We start from the raw sequence: 18,924 nt of genomic DNA, 5'->3' as shown, positions 1-18,924 counted from the left end.
ACTTCACTACGATTAAGTGCCCCCTTTTGGCACGAAACGCGTAAGGCTGCCTGTGTTTGAGATGTTTGTCTAAACATCTGAATAAAGCCTAATATTTATATATATATCATTTGTTTTTTGGTCCTGTTTAAGTGCCAACCTATTCTCCTTGGTTTTGACCTTCACTATGTAACAGTTACAGCCGACAGTTAGCCATTAATGGTCTTTGTTTTGGCCGTCCTGACAGATACAGGCAGCTCCTTCTGTTTCAGCCTTTCCCTGGGAGAAACAATCCCATAACTCCCCCTGCTGGGGAGGGATCCATTGATCCCATAGGGGAGTCGGAGCTCCCAGCTGTCAGTTTAGGGACAGACTGCCAGCTACTTAGGATTTTGCCAAAGTGTCATTAAGGAAACAGATTATAGATTCCTCTGTCCAGATTAAGCTAAATGGTCACATCTCCTTATCTTTGGGATAAGAGGGCAAATCACAAGTTGTCAGCAAATCACTGAAGAAAGCTTAATATAATGCAATATAATGAAGGGAAAATACTATGTAAGATACTAGCAACATCAGCATTCTCATTGGTCATTTCTTTTCCATCTTTAATGAAGTTTAATTAAGTTTTGAGTTTTTGAGTCAGTAGAATTCTCATTGGTGAATTGGTTTCCATGTCTAACTATGTTTTTCATCAACTCCTATAGAGAACTAGGGGCAGCTTTACGGTTGGGTTTAGTGCCCCTTTAAAGTTTGGGTTGAAGAAATGTAGCCTTAACAAATGCTTATATGAGATAAGTGTGGAGGGCAGCAGATATTCTTGGTAGGGCAGCAGGAAAAGTGTAGGACGTTGGCCAGTAGCAAATGGATCTGAGATACTTGGCTGTGCCTTCTGGGCAGATTTTGACTGGGCAGGTTTGATTTTCAGCTCATTGATGCAGTCCTCGGTCCGGCAACCCATATGCCCACCCTAGGGCCAAATGATCGAATGAGCCCTATGCAGAATTCATTATGGCACCCTGGGTAGGGTTACTGGTGAGCAAAGGTGATAGCAGGGGACAATGAACAGAGTCCAGGAAGGTTGGTCAAAAGGGGTTGGACAGTGGGCCACAGTGGGGTTGGACAGTGGGTCACAGTGGGGTTGGACAGTGGGTCACAGTGGGGTTGGACAGTGGGTCACAGTGGGGTTGGATGGTGGGTCACAGTGGGGTTGGACGGTGGGTCACAGTGGGGTTGGACGGTGGGTCACAGTGGAGTTGAACAGTGGGTCACAGTGGGGTTGGACATTGGGTCACAGTGGAGTTCGACGGTGGGTCACAGTGGGGTTGGACGGTGGGTCACAGTGGGGTTGGTCGGTGGGTCACAGTGGGGTTGGTCGGTGGGTCACAGTGGGGTTGGACGGTGGGTCACAGTGGGGTTGGACGGTGGGTCACAGTGGGGTTGGTCGGTGGGTCACAGTGGGGTTGGGCGGTGGGTCACAGTGGGGTTAGCCGGTGGGTCACAGTGGGGTTGGTCGGTGGGTCACAGTGGGGTTGGACGGTGGGTCACAGTGGGGTTGGACGGTGGGTCACAGTGGGGTTGGACGGTGGGTCACAGTGGGGTTGGGTGGTGGGTCACAGTGGGGTTGGGCGGTGGGTCACAGTGGGGTTGGGCGGTGGGTCACAGTGGGGTTGGTCGGTGGGTCACAGTGGGGTTGGACGGTGGGTCACAGTGGGGTTGGGCGGTGGGTAACAGTGGGGTTGGACGGTGGGTCACAGTGGGGTTGGACGGTGGGTCACAGTGGGGTTGGACGGTGGGTCACAGTGGGGTTGGACAGTGGGTCACAGTGGGGTTGGGCGGTGGGTCACAGTGGGGTTGGGCGGTGGGTGACAGTGGGGTTGGACGGTGGGTGACAGTGGGGTTGGACGGTGGGTCACAGTGGGGTTGGACGGTGGGTCACAGTGGGGTTGGACGGTGGGTCACAGTGGGGTTGGGCGGTGGGTCACAGTGGGGTTGGACGGTGGGTCACAGTGGGGTTGGACGGTGGGTCACAGTGGGGTTGGGCGGTGGGTCACAGTGGGGTTGGACGGTGGGTCACAGTGGGGTTGGTCGGTGGGTCACAGTGGGGTTGGACGGTGGGTCACAGTGGGGTTGGTCGGTGGGTCACAGTGGGGTTGGACGGTGGGTCACAGTGGGGTTGGACGGTGGGTCACAGTGGGGTTGGGCGGTGGGTCACAGTGGGGTTGGACGGTGGGTCACAGTGGGGGTCAAAAAATTGACTCCAGTTTATTCTTTAATACCACAATCTTCCCTTGAGACTTGCCCTTTACACCAAAGAACAGATTAGTAGCTCATTATAGTACAGGGCTGAGTTACTCACAGACATAGATATTTAGCTGCTGTGGGTAATTGTTATTAACTGTGTTAAATAAACTAATGGACGTCTCGCACTTTATAAGCACTTTTTTTTACCATTTTGCGTTCATTTTGGCTACACGAGACTTACCCAGAATCCCACAGCTATGTGTATCAGTTTGATGAATCAATCAGAGCGCAATAGAGAGTAATAATAATAGAGTGTGAGCTGTTTGGCAAGACCTGTGCTGCCCATAGTTGTGTGAGCTGCCGGCTGGGTATTTATGAAGCTGACGGGAACATTATGCAAGGGGAGGGGAGGGAGGGAAGGAGCGGAGGTAGCGCACACCTACACCAGCTGCCACACAGCATTGGATGAGTGAGGAGCAGAGAGGCTGGGGCAGATACGGAGAGCAAGGAGAGAGTCACAGAGCACTGACATCAGAGATCACAGCGAGACAGATAAAGAAGAGAGCAGTCTGATAAGATACAAACAGGACAGGTTAGAGAAGCGGCAGTGAGACGTACAGGCAGTGAGAGAGGCATGGAAGGCACAAGGTTGGGATAAAGTGGCCACTGAATAGCAGGATTAGCCGAGGGAACGTGGCAACAGACTGCCAGCAGCTGGGCAAGAGAGTGAGAGGCACCTGGGCAAGAGAGTGCAAGCAGCTGGGCAAGAGAGAACTTCTGACTTGCACCCTTCAACTCAACTCAAAGACATGTCGGTCATTTTGGAGACAATCGGTTTCTTCTTTGGGGTGATAGGATCGACCATGTTGGGGATCACCCTCTTCAATGCCAACTGGCGGGTGTCATCGGTCGATGGCAATGTCATAACCACCTCCACGCTCTTTGAGAACCTCTGGATGAGCTGCGCCACGGACTCCACCGGGGTCTACAACTGCCGAGAATTCCCATCCTTGCTGGCTCTCTCAGGTAAGTAGCGAGGGTGGGCAAGCAACAGTTACCTGCCCCTCAGGCTCCAAGCTTCTCTGTAACCTGGCAGGGCAGTGGGTCACAGTCGCGTTTAACAATGAGTCATAATGGGGTTGCACAGTGGGTCACAGTGGGGTTGCACAGTAGGTCATAATGGGGTTGCACAGTGGGTCACAGTGGGGTTGCACAGTAGGTCATAATGGGGTTGCACAGTGGGTCACAGTGGGGTTGAACAGTGGGTCATAATGGGGTTGCACAGTGGGTCACAGTGGGGTTGGACGGTGGGTCACAGTGGGGTTAAACAGTAGGTCATAATGGGGTTGCACAGTGGGTCACAGTGGGGTTGGATGGTGGGTCACAATGGGGTTGAACAGTAGGTCATAATGGGGTTGCACAGTGGGTCACAGTGGGGTTGGACGGTGGGTCACAGTAGGGTTGGACAGTGGGTCACAGTGGGGTTGCACAGTGGGTCACAGTGTGGTTCGACAGTGGGTCACAGTGGGGTTAGTCAGTGGGTCACAGTGGAGTTGGACAGTGAGTAACAGTGCAGTTGGATAGTGAGTGGGCCATAATGGGGTTGGACAGTGGGTCATAATGGGGTTGGAGAGTGGGTCACAGTGGGGTTGGAGAGTGGGTCACAGTGGGGTTGGACAGTGGGTCACAGTGGGGTTGGACAGTGGGTCAAAGTGGGGTTGGACAGTGGGTCACAGTGGGGGTGGTCAGTGGGTCAAGTGGAGTTGGACAGTGGGTCACAGTGGGGTTGAAAAACTGGGTCATAGTGGAGTTGGACAGTGGGTCACAGTGGGGTTGGAAAACTGGGTCATAGTGGAGTTGGACAGTGGGGTTGGACAGTGGGTCATAGTGGGGTTGGACAGTGGGACACAGTGGGGTTGGACGGTGGGTCACAGTGGGGTTGAACAGTAGGTCATAATGGGGTTGCACAGTGGGTCACAGTGGGGTTGGACGGTGGGTCACAGTGGGGTTGAACAGTAGGTCATAATGGGGTTGCACAGTGGGTCACAGTGGGTTTGGAAAGTGGGTCATAATGGGGTTGCACAGTGGGTCACAGTGGGGTTGGACGGTGGGTCACAGTGGGGTTGGGCAACTGGGTCAAAGTGGAAATGGACAGTGGGTCACAGTGGGGTCAGACAGTGGGTCATAGTGGGGTTAGAAAGTGGGTCATAACGGGGTTGGAAAGTGAGTCATAATGGGGTTGAACAGTGGGTCACTGTGCGGTTGGACAGTGGGTCACAGTGGGGTTGGAAAGTGGGTCATAATGGGGTTGCACAGTGGGTCACAGTGGGGTTGGACAGTGGGTCATAATGGGGTTGCACAGTGGGTCACAGTGGGTTTGGAAAGTGGGTCATAATGGGGTTGGACAGTGGGTCACAGTGGGGTTGGAAAGTGGTTCATAATGGGGTTGCACAGTGGGTCACAGTGGGGTTGGACGGTGGGTCACAGTGGGGTTGGGCATAATGGGGTTGGAAAGTGAGTCATAATGGGGTTGAACAGTGGGTCACAGTGGGGTTGGAAAGTGGGTCATAATGGGGTTGCACAGTGGGTCACAGTGGGGTCGGACAGTGGGTCATAGTGGGGTTAGAAAGTGGGTCATAATGGGGTTGGACAGTGGGTCATAATGGGGTTGGAGAGTGGGTCACAGTGGGGTTGGACAGTGGGTCACAGTGGGGTTGGTCAGTGGGTCACAGCGTGGTTCGACAGTGGGTCACAGTGGGGTTAGTCAGTGGGTCACAGTGGAGTTGGACAGTGAGTCACAGTGCAGTTGGATAGTGAGTGGGTCATAATGGGGTTGGACAGTGGGTCATAATGGGGTTGGAGAGTGGGTAACAGTGGGGTTGGACAGTGGGTCACAGTGGGGTTGGACAGTGGGTCACAGTGGGGTTGGACAGTGGGTCACAGTGGGGTTGGTCAGTGGGTCAAGTGGAGTTGGACAGTGGGTCACAGTGGGGTTGGAAAACTGGGTCATAGTGGAGTTGGACAGTAGGTCACAGTGGGGTTGGAAAACTGGGTCATAGTGGAGTTGGACAGTGGGTCACAGTGGGGTTGGAAAACTGGGTCATAGTGGAGTTGGACAGTAGGTCACAGTGGGGTTGGAAAACTGGGTCATAGTGGGGTTGGACAGTGGGACACAGTGGGGTTGGAAAGTTGGTCATAATGGGGTTGGAGAATGGGTCACAGTGGGGTTGGAAAGTGGGTCATAATGGGGTTGCACAGTGAGTCACAGTGGGGTTGGAAAGTGGATCATAATGGGGTTGCACAGTGGGTCACAGTGGGGTTGGACGGTGGGTCACAGTGGGGTTGGACAGTGGGTCACAGTGCAGTTGGACAGTGAGTCCCAGTGGGGTTGGAGAGTGGGTCATAATGGGGTTGGAGAGTGTGTCACAGTGGGGTTGGACAGTGGGTCACAGTGGGGTTGGAAAACAGGGTCATAGTGGAGTTTGAGAGTGGGGTTGGACAGTGGGTCATAGTGGGGTTGGACAGTGGGTCACAGTGGGGTTGGAAAGTGGGTCATAATGGGATTGGACAGTGGATCACAGTGGGGTTGGAAAGTGAGTCATAATGGGGTTGGAGAGTGGGTCACAGTGGGGTTGGAAAGTGGGTCATAATGGGGTTGGAGAGTGGGTCACAGTGGGGTTGGACAGTGGGTCACAGTGGGGTTGGGCAGTTGGTTACAGTGGGGTTGGATGGTGGGTCACAGTAGGGTTGGACAGTGGGTCACAGTGGGGTTGGACAGTGGGTCACAGTGGGGTTGGACAGTGGGTCACAGTGGGGTTGGACAGTGGGTCACAGTGGGGTTGGACAGTGGGTCACAGTGGGGTTGGAAAGTGGGTCATAATGGGGTTGGAGAGTGGGTCACAGTGGGGTTGGACAGTGGGTCACAGTGGGGTTGGGCAGTGGGTTACAGTGGGGTTAGATGGTGGGTCACAGTAGGGTTGGACAGTGGGTCACAGTGGGGTTGGACAGTGGGTCACAGTGGGGTTGGACAGTGGGTCACAGTGGGGTTGGACAGTGGGTCACAGTGGGGTTGGACAGTGGGTCACAGTGGGATTGGGCAGTGGGTCACAGTGGGGTTGAACAGTGGGTCACAGTGGGGTTGGGCAGTGGGTAACAGTGGGGTTGGAGGGTGGGTCACAGTGGGGTTGAACAGTGGGGTTGAACAGTGGGTCACAGTGGGGTTGGTCAGTGGGTCAAGTGGAGTTGGACAGTGGGTCACAGTGGGGTTGGAAAACTGGGTCATAGTGGAGTTGGACAGTGGGTCACAGTGGGGTTGGAAAACTGGGTCATAGTGGAGTTGGACAGTGGGTCATAGTGGGGTTGGACAGTGGGACACAGTGGGGTTGGAAAGTGGGTCATAATGGGGTTGGAGAATGGGTCACAGTGGTTGGAAAGTGGGTCATAATGGGGTTGCACAGTGGGTCACAGTGGGGTTGGACAGTGAGTCACAGTGGGGTTGGACAGTGAGTCACAGTGGGGTTGGAAAGTGGATCATAATGGGGTTGCACAGTGGGTCACAGTGGGGTTGGACGGTGGGTCACAGTGGGGTTGGACAGTGGGTCACAGTGCAGTTGGACAGTGAGTCACAGTGGGGTTGGAGAGTGGGTCATAATGGGGTTGGAGAGTGGGTCACAGTGGGGTTGGACAGTGGGTCACAGTGGGGTTTGAAAACAGGGTCATAGTGGAGTTTGAGAGTGGGGTTCGACAGTGGGTCATAGTGGGGTTGGACAGTGGGTCACAGTGGGGTTGGAAAGTGGGTCATAATGGGGTTGGACAGTGGGTCACAGTGGGGTTGGAAAGTGAGTCATAATGGGGTTGGACAGTGGGTCACAGTGGGGTTGGAAAGTGGGTCATAATGGGGTTGGAGAGTGGGTCACAGTGGGGTTGGACAGTGGGTCACAGTGGGGTTGGGCAGTGGGTTACAGTGGGGTTGGACAGTGGGTCACAGTAGGGTTGGACAGTGGATCACAGTGGGGTTGGACGGTGGGTCACAGTGGGGTTGGACAGTGGGTCACAGTGGGGTTGGACAGTGGGTCACAGTGGGGTTGGACAGTGGGTCACGGTGGGATTGGGCGGTGGGTCACGGTGGGGTTGGACGGTGGGTCACGGTGGGGTTGGACGGTGGGTAACGGTGGGGTTGGAGGGTGGGTCACGGTGGGGTTGGACGGTGGGTCACGGTGGGGTTGGACGGTGGGTCACGGTGGGGTTGGACGGTGGGTCACGGTGGGGTTGGAGGGTGGGTCACGGTGGGGTTGGACGGTGGGTCACGGTGGGGTTGGACGGTGGGTGACAGTGGGGTTGGACGGTGGGTGACAGTGGGGTTGGACGGTGGGTGACAGTGGGGTTGGACGGTGGGTGACAGTGGGTCACAGTGGGTGACAGTGGGGTTGGACGGTGGGTGACAGTGGGGTTGGACAGTGGGTGACAGTGGGGTTGGACGGTGGGTGACAGTGGGGTTGGACGGTGGGTCACAGTGGGTCACAGTGGGTGACAGTGGGGTTGGATGGTGGGTGACAGTGGGGTTGGACAGTGGGTGACAGTGGGGTTGGACGGTGGGTCACAGTGGGTCACAGTGGGTGACAGTGGGGTTGGACGGTGGGTGACAGTGGGTCACAGTGGGTGACAGTGGGGTTGGACGGTGGGTGACAGTGGGGTATAAGTTGTGACACATGGTTGGAGAGTGAATGGAGATGCCTTGGGGACACTATGGGATAATAAGTACAATTCACTAATCAATATAAAAGTAGAATTAGTTGCTTTTTCAGGTTCATTTTGTATTTGCAATAGGGATGTCACTGTGTATAAAACATTGTATTAATTGCCCCCCCTGCTATAGTGCTCCATGTACATCCTGAGAGGTATCTGGGTCCCCATGGGGGTGGCACTTAGTGCAGGGGCTGTGCTGATTGGCAGAACACTGGGTGGCATGTAGAATGGAGGGCCCTGGGGCAAACTGAGTACCAAGGCCTGGGGGTGGGTAGTTTCTCTTAATGGAATAACAGGAGAAATATCAATATAGATTTTAGTCTTTCGACAAATGTTTGGATATCGATGCAACAATCTCACATTCAGCCTGAAACTGTAGGGTTAAGCCCTAAATATAACCAATGGGGGGCTGTTCTGAGCATGAAATAGTTACAGGCACCAATCACAGGAAAGGACTCTCCCTGTAGGTCCCCCGAGGGTATCGGCACTTACACAATGTGCCCCTCTGCGGCAAATTCTAGAGGCTTCAGATGGGGTTTTTTGCCTTCCTCTGGATCAGCTGGCAGTTAGGCAGGTTATATATAGGCATTATGGCTGAACGTGATGGACGTATGTCTTTTTTCAACCTATGTTACTATGCATGTACAGATTTTACCCTTATCCGACCCATATTTTCTAACCTGTCCGTTTGTCTAAGCGACCGATCGCCTTGGTACGAGAATAATCGGGGCAATAATTGCCCACACATGGTCTCTGTGTAAAAAGCTCCTATAAAGTCTCACTTAGTTCCTGCCCAGACCGACTCTCTCGGCATCGAGCTCTTGTGCCAAATATCTTCTTGTGCTTCGTCTTGCTTAGTGCATGGGCAGCATCATGTATGAGATGATCCCGTAGGTACGTCATAACCGATCCCTGTTGACCTTCCCTCAAACCCCCCCAACTGTGGATTCTTATCTATCTGCTAGGAACTACAGCCCTACTGAAACTTGACATCCCCCCTTGCCCTTCTATTTGGGTAGACACAGTAGCGCGTCAGCACGGCACACTCATATGGTTATATCCTTGGCAAGGTCCAACTTTACTCCAACGGCCCAGGGCAACATCAAGAGAAGCCACATTTTTCCCATTCAGGTCATCGGGAAGCAGTCACAGAGAGAGAAGAACGTTGGACTTGTGCCAGCCAACTCAGGATCGCAGATCCAAAACATCCGTGTACCATCGCCCTCAGGCAGAGATGCCTCGGCCTCTCCTATTGCCCCCCACAGAGGAAGAACTTTCATGGTGCATCTGTGGAGAGCTAAGTGATCCATTAGGATCATTATGGACCTCTCCTGGAGAAGGTAGCCAACCAATCTCTTTCCAAGAACTAGGGGAAAAAGCAGTGGAGTCATAACCAATCCCTGTTTACCTTCCCTCAAACCCCCAAACTGTGGATTCTAATCTATCTGGTAGGAACTACAGCCCTACTGGAACTTGACATCCCCCCTTGCCCTTCTATTTGGGTAAACACAGTAGCGAGTTGGCACGGCACAAACACTCATATGGTTATATCCTTGGCAAGGTCCAACTTTACTCCAACGGCCCAGGGCAACATCAAGAAAAGCCACATTTTTCCCATTCAGGTCATCGGGAAGCAGCCGCAGATAGAGAAGGGGTTGGACTTGTGCCAGCCAACTCAGGATCGCAGATCCAAAACATCCGTGTACCTTCACCTTCAGGCAGAGATGCCTCGGCCTCTCCTATTGCCCCCCACAGAGGAAGAACTTTCATGGTGCATCTGTGGAGACCTAAGTGATCCATTAGGATCATTATGGACCTCTCCTGGAGAAGGTAGCCAACCAATCTCTTTCCACAGACTAAGGGAGAAAGCAATGGAGTCATAACCGATCCACAGAGAGAGAAGAGCGTTGGACTTGTGCCAGCCAACTCAGGATCGCAGATCCAAAACATCCGTGTACCTTCACCTTCAGGCAGAGATGCCTCGGCCTCTCCTATTGCCCCCCACAGAGGAAGAACTTTCATGGTGCATCTGTGGAGAGCTAAGTGATCCATTAGGATCATTATGGACCTCTCCTGGAGAATGTGGCCAACCAATCTCTTTCCATAGACTAGGGGAGAAAGTGGTGGTACCTCCTCCCCCAGGGCCAAAGGGTTACCCATTGTTCCCAGTATGTTATTCCATTATTTGCTCAACATATTTGTCTGGCTTGCACAGACAGTGCAGTGTAATGTTCTTTTCTATGGGAAGGGATAATCCACACAACAAGAGGTTAACGCGGTTAAGCTTCGGAAGCTTACGGTGTGTATAGCTGCAGCCAAAAGGAAGACTGCGGAAGCTAAATAAAGACCACATTGAGATGCTTTGGCTGCCTCGGCGCATTATGGAGGAGGCTCAGCGATGTACAGCTGCTTGTGTTTCCCAACGCCAACAATGGGGGAAACAGAAAAAAACAAACAAACATAATCTGCTTTGCGGTGTGGATTTCCTCAAAGTGCCCTTACGGAGGTCTGTGCCAAAAAAAGCGACACAAAGGGAGCACTTTCTTCCAGTCCCTAAACAACTTAAAGGGACAGTGCCCTCAAAAGATAAAGCTTTGCCTACCACTAAGAGGGAATAGAGTCGGAAAGAAAATATACTTGGACTCTGCCTGGTTGAGTGTCAACTTTCTGTCCAACCTTCAGGAGTAGGAAAGGGTAAAATCATCGGGGGCACCGGTTGTTAGGCACCCCCCCGTGTTCCTAGTCACTTACCTGGCACCCTGGATTTTCTTCTTTAAAAAATGCATCAGCCCAAGGAACTGTTTGCTGAAGACATTGCCGCCATCTTTTTTCTTTTGTAGTATGGAACATGGGCGATACAGAAATCTCAGTATAGTTCAGTAGGTACATCTCCTTCTGCCCAATAGGCAGAGTGTCTTCCAGGTGTCCCTGAGCACCACCGGCCCAGACCTGATCCCCCTGGCCCTCCTCCCGCAGCAGGAATCGGGTCTGGGTCAGCAGGGCCCAGTCTGACCCTGCCAATATGGACACCTGGAAGACCAGAAAAGGATGTGGGTATGGTGCTCAGCCAACAGTTCCCTGGACTGGTGTTTTGTTTTTTTAAGAAGAATAGTGATGAGCGAATCTGTGTGACTGCATAACTGGAGAAAAAAATGCACTCATCACTAAAGAAGAGTAGCGCTACCCATGGGTAGCAGGAAAGTAACTAGAATCACAGGGGGGGGCTAACAACTTGGTACTACCCAGTGGTGGCCACCTTGGCCACTGTCTCCTCTACAGATATCTCTTCTCTGCCAGCAGAGGGATGCTCAATACCGTTCCCATGGCTCCTGTAATTGACATTAATGGAAACTGTCACCACTCCAGACAAGATGTGTTCAATGCTCTGTACATTTCAACACCAGTTGACAGTTTCCATCCATGCCAATGACCTAGTGGGCCTTTCAAACTAGTGATAGCTTTTGATTGGTTGTTGGGTTATTGAATTGATTGTTGTATTATTCGTTGTTGTTGGGTTATTGGATTGGTTGTTGGGTTATTGGATTGGTTCTTGTTGGGTTATTGAACTGGTTGTTGGGTTATTGGATTGGTTGTTGTTGGGTTATTGGCTTGGTTGTTGGGTTATTGGCTTGGTTGTTGGGTTATTGGATTGATTGTTGTTGGGTTATTGGCTTGGTTGTTGGGTTATTGGCTTGGTTGTTGGGTTATTGGCTTGGTTGTTGGGTTATTGGCTTGGTTGTTGGGTTATTGAATTGGTTGTTGGGTTATTGGATTGGTTGTTGTTGGGTTATTGGCTTGGTTGTTAGATTATTGGATTTATTGACCAATGACCTAGTGGGCCTTTCAAACTAGTGATAGCTTTTGATTGGTTGTTGGGTTATTGAATTGATTGTTGTATTATTCGTTGTTGTTGGGTTATTGGATTGGTTGTTGGGTTATTGGATTGGTTCTTGTTGGGTTATTGAACTGGTTGTTGGGTTATTGGATTGATTGTTGTTGGGTTATTGGCTTGGGTGTTGGGTTATTGGCTTGGTTGTTGGGTTATTGGATTGATTGTTGTTGGGTTATTGGATTGGTTGTTGGGTTATTGGCTTGGTTGTTGGGTTATTGGCTTGGTTGTTGGGTTATTGAATTGGTTGTTGGGTTATTGGATTGGTTGTTGTTGGGTTATTGGCTTGGTTGTTAGATTATTGGATTTATTATTGTTGGGTTATTGGCTTGGTTGTTGGTTTATTGGCTTGGTTGTTGGGTTATTGGCTTGGTTGTTGTTGGGTTATTGGATTGGTTGTTGGGTTATTGTCTTGGTTGTTGTTGGGTTATTGTCTTGGTTATTGGGTTATTGGCTTGGTTGTTGGGTTATTGGCTTGGTTGTTGGGTTATTGGCTTGGTTGTTATTGGGTTATTGGCTTGGTTGTTGGGTTATTGGCTTGGTTGTTGTTGGGTTATTGGCTTGGTTGTTGGGTTATTGGATTGGTTGTTGGGTTATTGGCTTGGTTGTTATTGGGTTATTGGCTTGGTTGTTGGGTTATTGGCTTGGTTGTTGTTGGGTTATTGGCTTGGTTGTTGGGTTATTGGATTGATTGTTGTTGGGTTATTGGATTAGTTGTTGGGTTATTGGATATGTTGTTGTTGGGTTATTGGATTGGTTGTTGGGTTATTGGACTAGATTTCTATTGGACTAGATTTCTCACCCTTTTTTAAAAAAAAAAACAAAACAAACATTCCATTTATTTATAACATTAGAATAAAGAACCATTTTTACAGTCTGGGCCCACAACCTACCACCGTATTGGAGGATGCAGCTTTAAATTGAGTGTCCTGGGAAGTGACGTTAGGGTCAGCCAGTAGGGTGAGTGTGAGATTACCTTGGGTGCCCATACTACTCGGCCCGGCTCTGGATTCCCCTCGTAAAACATTCTGCACTATTTTGTGCGTATAAAAAGCTGATCAGGAAACAAGAATTCACTAAGAATTCTGCTGGCATTCCTGTTAACCCCAAAGGAATTTAGGATTCTCTGTGGATACGAGGCAGCCTTTCAATAGAGGCAGAATAGGGCGCACCTAGGGCAGTCTGTAGGCATCAGCGCCCAGGAAATGAGACACTTCTCTTGGGCATTATTCATCAGGCAAAGGTGCCAGGTGTGGCTCGCCCCAGAGCTGACACTTCATTGTTCTGTGTGTAATGAGCTTGCAACGAATTAGGCAGGGAGCCCAGAGCTATGCACCTTGTCGGCTCTAACACCCCAGGGAACATATAAATCCTCTATAAAGTGACCAAATAGTTCCTCTTCTTCTCGCCAAGCTCGAGAACCCATGCCACTCGAGAACCCAAAGAACATAGAAATCCAATCCTCTATAAAGTGACCAAATTGTTTCTCTTCTTCTCACCAAGCTCGAGAACCCATGCCACTCGAGAACCCAGAGAACATATAAATCCAATCCTCTATAAAGTGAACAAATCGTTTCTCTTCTTCTCACCAAGCTCGAGAACCCAGAGAACATATAAATCCAATCCTCTATAAAGTGACCAAATAGTTTCTCTTCTTCTCGCCAAGCTCGAGAACCCATGCCACTCGAGAACCCAGAGAACATATAAATCTAATCCTCTATAAAGTGACCAAATAGTTTCTCTTCTTCTCGCCAAGCTCAAGAACCCATGCCACTCGAGAACATATAAATCCAATCCTCTATAAAGTGACCAAATCGTTTCTCTTCTTCTCGCCAAGCTCAAGAACCCATGCCACTCGAGAACCCAGAGAACATATAAATCCAATCCTCTATAAAGTGGCCAAATCGTTTCTTGAGAACCCATGCCCCATTACTGGGGCAAGCTGTGCCTATCGTGCTAGGCCACCATAGGATGTACTGCCTTAGGCAATAAGGAACTGCAGCTGTTGAGCAATCAGGATCAGGTTTATGAAAGGAGTTGTAACGCAACCTATACAGCAGTTTGTTAATGAATATACGTATTTTATAGACGTCGACCTGAAAAACCTTTATCGAAACACATTTCATCTAAAAAGAAAAATGCTCTACTGAAGTAGGTACGGAGTGAGTGAAAAAACCCTGATGGGGTTCATTTGTGCTGGTTATTTAAAGGGAAACTATACCCCAGGTCTCTGTAAAAATATAATTCATAAACAGCTCATATGTAAAACCCTGCTTCATCTAAATAAACCATTTTCATATAAATATACTTTATTAGCAGTATGTGCCATTGGGTAATCCTAAATAGGAAACTGCCATTTTATGTACTAAGCCCCGCCCCCTGGGATCATAGGAGTCACAGTGCACACAAACAAGCCAAGGCACACATACATGCTAGGCCCCATCAGCCAATGAAAGGGCAGAGTTCTGCCTTTTGCTCCCACGCTACTTCCTGTTACAGTTAGAGCTGCATCACTTCCTGTCAGCTGATCTCTGAGGGTTAGAGTTAGAAAGGTTTTGCTCCATTTAAGATCGTTCGGATACGAGAATGTTGTGACTTTCGGATCACCGAAACAATATTATCGTGACTATTACGATTTTTCCGTAAGCGTTTTTCCGATCATCAGAAATTATCGGATCTAATCCGATTTGACCCATTTCGGGATTCAAACTGCCCCTTGGACTTGTGCTTTCACTGGATTGCCCAAGGCTTTGTATCTGTTTCAGCGTTGCCATAGAAACAAAGGATCAATAAGTAACCTTTGCATCTGTCTTCATATCAGTTAATCAGGAATATCTCACTTGTATATCGGCCATGTTATCTCCTTTGCTCTCGTCCTTTTTCTCTGGGACTAATGTGTAACTGGTGGCAACTTAGAACAGACCTTGTATTACAACATCACGATATAGAGGGCCATCTTCCTGGAAGATCCTTCTTTTGTTTTTGACGTTGGTTTTTGTTCGACAATTCGGAAAAGGCCCGGTTTCGGAGCATCAACTTGAAAAATTCTTGTTTTTTGTGACTTTTTCTTGTAAGGACTTTTCTATGTCGGATTTTTTTAGTAAATGTTAGACATTCGAGGAAATAAGTTGAGTCGAATTTGAAAAAATTAGAAATGATAGAGTTTAGGCCATACCTGAGCAGAATTTAGTTGCCAGTTCGGGTCCTTAAGAGCGACTTGGCAGCTTATCTGCCCCTGTATGGGGCACTCTGACAAGCCTCCCTGATCGATATCGGGCTGAGGGTCTGCTTTATGAACTGATTGGTCCTAACTAGTTTGAATGAGCAGCCAAAGAAGGGATCTCAGTATGTTCTTGTCAGAAGAGCTCCAGTTAGGAGTGCACTGTTTCATCAAGATGGTGGCACCCATGGCCGCACTGTCACATCGACGTCCCATGTGATGTTATCTCATTGATGCGGTCCCCCAACCAACTGCGCCTATTACGGCCTATTACGGCGTTCCAATTTGATCGTTTGGCCCCAGGGCCAAATGACCGAATTAGCCTAAATTACCCCGATGTCGCCCACCCGTAGGTGGGGATATCGGGAGAAGATCTGCCAAGCGAGCGGATCTTAACGTGTATGGCCACCTTATGATTGGTTGCGACCTACCTTCAACCTTTGTCTGAATATGACTAAGGGCCTTCTTAACCCCCTTAGAAATCACTTTAACCCGGTAAGGGCCCTCAGGCCTTGACAGTTCTCACACATTTCATGCACTAAATAATCATTTGAACAGAAACACTTGGGCAGAAAGCAGCTCTGGCGTGTATTTAATATGATGGAGCTTACTTAGAGCTTTATCAGGATTCCCACTCTACACCAAGATCTTAAAGGTAGGGCAGCTTTCTCCAGCCTAGCTCAGTGCTCCTACATCTTGAAGGAAATCTGCCACTTCTTAAATAGCCACACTTTAGTTCCTATGCATCAGTTTCTGCATAACAGCCCATAAACTTTGGGGCACAATTAGCTCCACCACTCCAGCACTCTTCAAGACCCCTTAACCCAGTGGTTCCCAACCTTCCTAATGCCGCGACCCTTTAATACAGTTCCTCATGTTGTGGTGACCCCCAACCATAAAATTATTCCTAAGACCGCGGGACATATGTTTTTTCCGATGGTCTTAGGCGACCCCTGTGAAAGGGTCGGTCGACCCCCAAAGAGGCCCCGACCCACAGGTTGAGAACCGCTGCCTTCACCCTTGGGACTGTGTGGCCTCTCCACAATGCTGCATTTTTATTCCGTAAGAAAAGGTTAAGGCTAGTTCTTCTTGCACCTCAGATGAATGGAGTACTTATGCCTTTTCTATACATGCCCCAGTTGTTGATGGTTGGGTTCAGTTTCACACTAGTTGCCATCTTTTTTTACTCAGAATGCAGCATTTTCCCCAGATTTCCAGGGTAATTGTGACCACAACCTGACTCAATTGTGTCCAATGTGTCAAAACCTGTGCAACTGTGCTTTGGTGCGCATCGGACCCAACTGTCCTGAAAATTTAATTGGGCAATTTATTATTTCTGCTGCTCGACATCTGTGCCTGATTCTTTAGGTGCAAGTAGACGGCGCCCATTGACACAACCCGCGTCAGTAGGCCCACTTGTGCATGATTTGGAACAGGAGGCAGGTACCAAGTGCAAGGTGCAAGCGTGTTTCTACACATTACTGCACGTGGTAAATTTGTCCATTATTACCGTAGTAACTGAGCCCTATGAGTGTTCATTTAGCAGTAGTTTGCATTGCTGGAAACATTGTGGTTCTCATTGCTCTGCACTTCACAGCATTTATATTTATTTTACTGATTATGGAAGCCTGGCTTATACACCGCAACATATTTGTATTTCTTCTTTGCCTTTTTGATTATCTTCCGTATCATCTTCCTAATCTCTACTGGCCTCTTGCTCTCTCCGTTCCTCTTAGGATGGTTATGTCCCTCTTCCATAACTCAAGGTTCTAAGCTGCCATGTTACCATTGATATCTTGCTCATACCTACTGCTAGTTTCTCGTAAGAAGATGATGAGATAGTAGGCCTCTGAGATGTGGTGACACAACTAGACACGTTAAGCATGAACCATGACTCAAGGTTCTAAGCTGCCAACGTTACCACCGATATCTTGCTCATACCTACTGCTTGTTTCTTGTAAGAAGATGATGAGATAGTAGGCCTCTGAGATGTGGTGACACAACTAGACACATTAAGCATGAACCATGATTCAAGGTTCTAAGTGGCCACGTTACCCCTGATATCTTGCTCATACTTACTGCTAGTTTCTTGTAAGAAGATGATGAGATAGTAGGCCTCTGAGATGTGGTGACACAACTAGACACGTTAAGCATGAACCATGACTCAAGGTTCTAAGCTGCCAATGTTACCCCTGATATCTTGCTCATACCTACTGCTAGTTTCTTGTAAGAAGATGATGAGATAGTAGGCCTCGGAGATGTGGTGACACAACTAGTCACGTTGAGCATGAACCATGACTCAAGGTTCTAAGCGGCCAACGTTACCACTGATATCTCGCTCATACCTACTGCTAGTTTCTTGCAAGAAGATGATGAGATAGTAGGCCTCTGAGATGTGGTGACCCAACTAAACACGTTAATCACTACTATCGTCAATTCATATATTTACTACTGGAACTGAAAAGCATTCCATATCTATTTGTTGGCCAAGTTGGAACTCTACTAAATCAGGCTTATTATAATTCCGACCTTCCTTAGAATGCTCCTATTTTCTTGGCTGTAGCTATGGAACATTAATCATTCTTCTGCCTTGACGGAAGTAATCCCTACGTAGCATGGTCGATGTTTTGCTCACTTCATATAATGCATTAACTTGTCATCTTTCATCATTGCTAAGCCTTGGCTATCTCTATTTTCGGGATGCTCAGCATGGAGGCGTAATTGGGGTTAGCACGACAGTGCCAGATTTTAGTGCAAGTCCGTGCAACGGCACTAATTACAAGAAAAAATGTGGCCCTCTTTCCTGGTGGAGACAGAGCAACACATTCACAAACAAAGCAGAAGAAAACGTTGCCTTCACCTAGAAAGGACAACATCGGGCACCTTTTTTCTAGATTAGGCAGTGGCAGAGATCGCCCATATATAGGGATTGGGATATGTTACTATGTTACTATATAGGGCTGTACTGCACAATGTACCGGAAAATATCATAATAATCTGGAACGGTGAATCATGAGGCATTACATCCTCTCTTTCACCTTCTGCTGATCTGCTGTAACGTTTTGGGCTAAGCCTATAGTTATATTCTTTACTCATTGTGCTTATTAAGGGATCACTGGGCATTTTATTTAGAGACTTTTCTTTTAGCTTATAATTATGGCTACTGACTGGTACATGCAGGTAGTCTCCTGTGCTACCAGAGTTTCTCCAACATTGCATTTCGGTATAGATGGTGACGTTTTTGCAGCACCAAAAGTCTTTAATTGATTCTCTAAGGCAGTGATCCGTAACCGGTGGCTCACCAATCCCTTGGATGTTGCTCCCAGTAGGTGCTTATTTTTTAAATCTGGCTTGGAGGCAGAGTTTTGGTTGCGTAAAAACTGGTGTATTGACAAACAGAACCTCATGTAGACTGCCAGTCCATATTGGGTCTATCAAGTAACCAATAACAGCATCTTAGGAACTTTTTTATGCTTGTGTTGCTCCTCAACTTTTTTTACATTTGAATGTGGCTCACTGGTAAAAAGGGTTGAAGACCCCCTGCTCTAAGGGGTTTGTGCATCTGGAGTAATTTGTTGGCGTGTTTTCTGCTTTTAATCATGTTTCCATTGGGTATGAAGTTCCTGGTAGACTTTCTCGCATGTAGATGTTTATTTTATAAGAAGGCTTCAGTTTTCGAGTTTATGAGCTCGAAAAAATTTGATTTTGAGAATGTGGCTTGACTTTGCCTATGACAACTCCCATTGACTTCTATTGAAACTCGCAAGCATTTAGATGGCAAACTTTTACATTTGAATTTTTGGGTTTTTTGCATTCAATAAATACTAGACATTCGAGTTTTTGAACCATA

At 48.8% G+C, this 18,924-nt stretch overlaps 1 protein-coding gene across 1 annotated transcript in view; it reads left to right on the top strand.

Moving 5' to 3' along the window:
- Positions 1 to 2,709: 2,709 nt before the first annotated feature.
- cldn15.1 (claudin 15, gene 1) overlaps positions 2,710 to 18,924 on the top strand; it is a 29,783-nt gene continuing 13,568 nt past the window's right edge. Inside the window, 1 exon segment of the mRNA NM_001102909.1 lies at positions 2,710 to 3,246. Within this exon segment, the coding sequence (NP_001096379.1) occupies positions 3,030 to 3,246 (217 nt within the window). The 5' untranslated portion in view covers positions 2,710 to 3,029.

This window comes from Xenopus tropicalis, chromosome 3 (genome assembly GCF_000004195.4).
Source record: "Xenopus tropicalis strain Nigerian chromosome 3, UCB_Xtro_10.0, whole genome shotgun sequence".
In the NCBI taxonomy this organism is placed as follows: Eukaryota; Metazoa; Chordata; class Amphibia; order Anura; family Pipidae; genus Xenopus; species Xenopus tropicalis.
The sequence above is the reverse complement of the archived record's forward strand: the minus strand, read 5'-3'. Positions and strand labels throughout refer to the sequence as shown.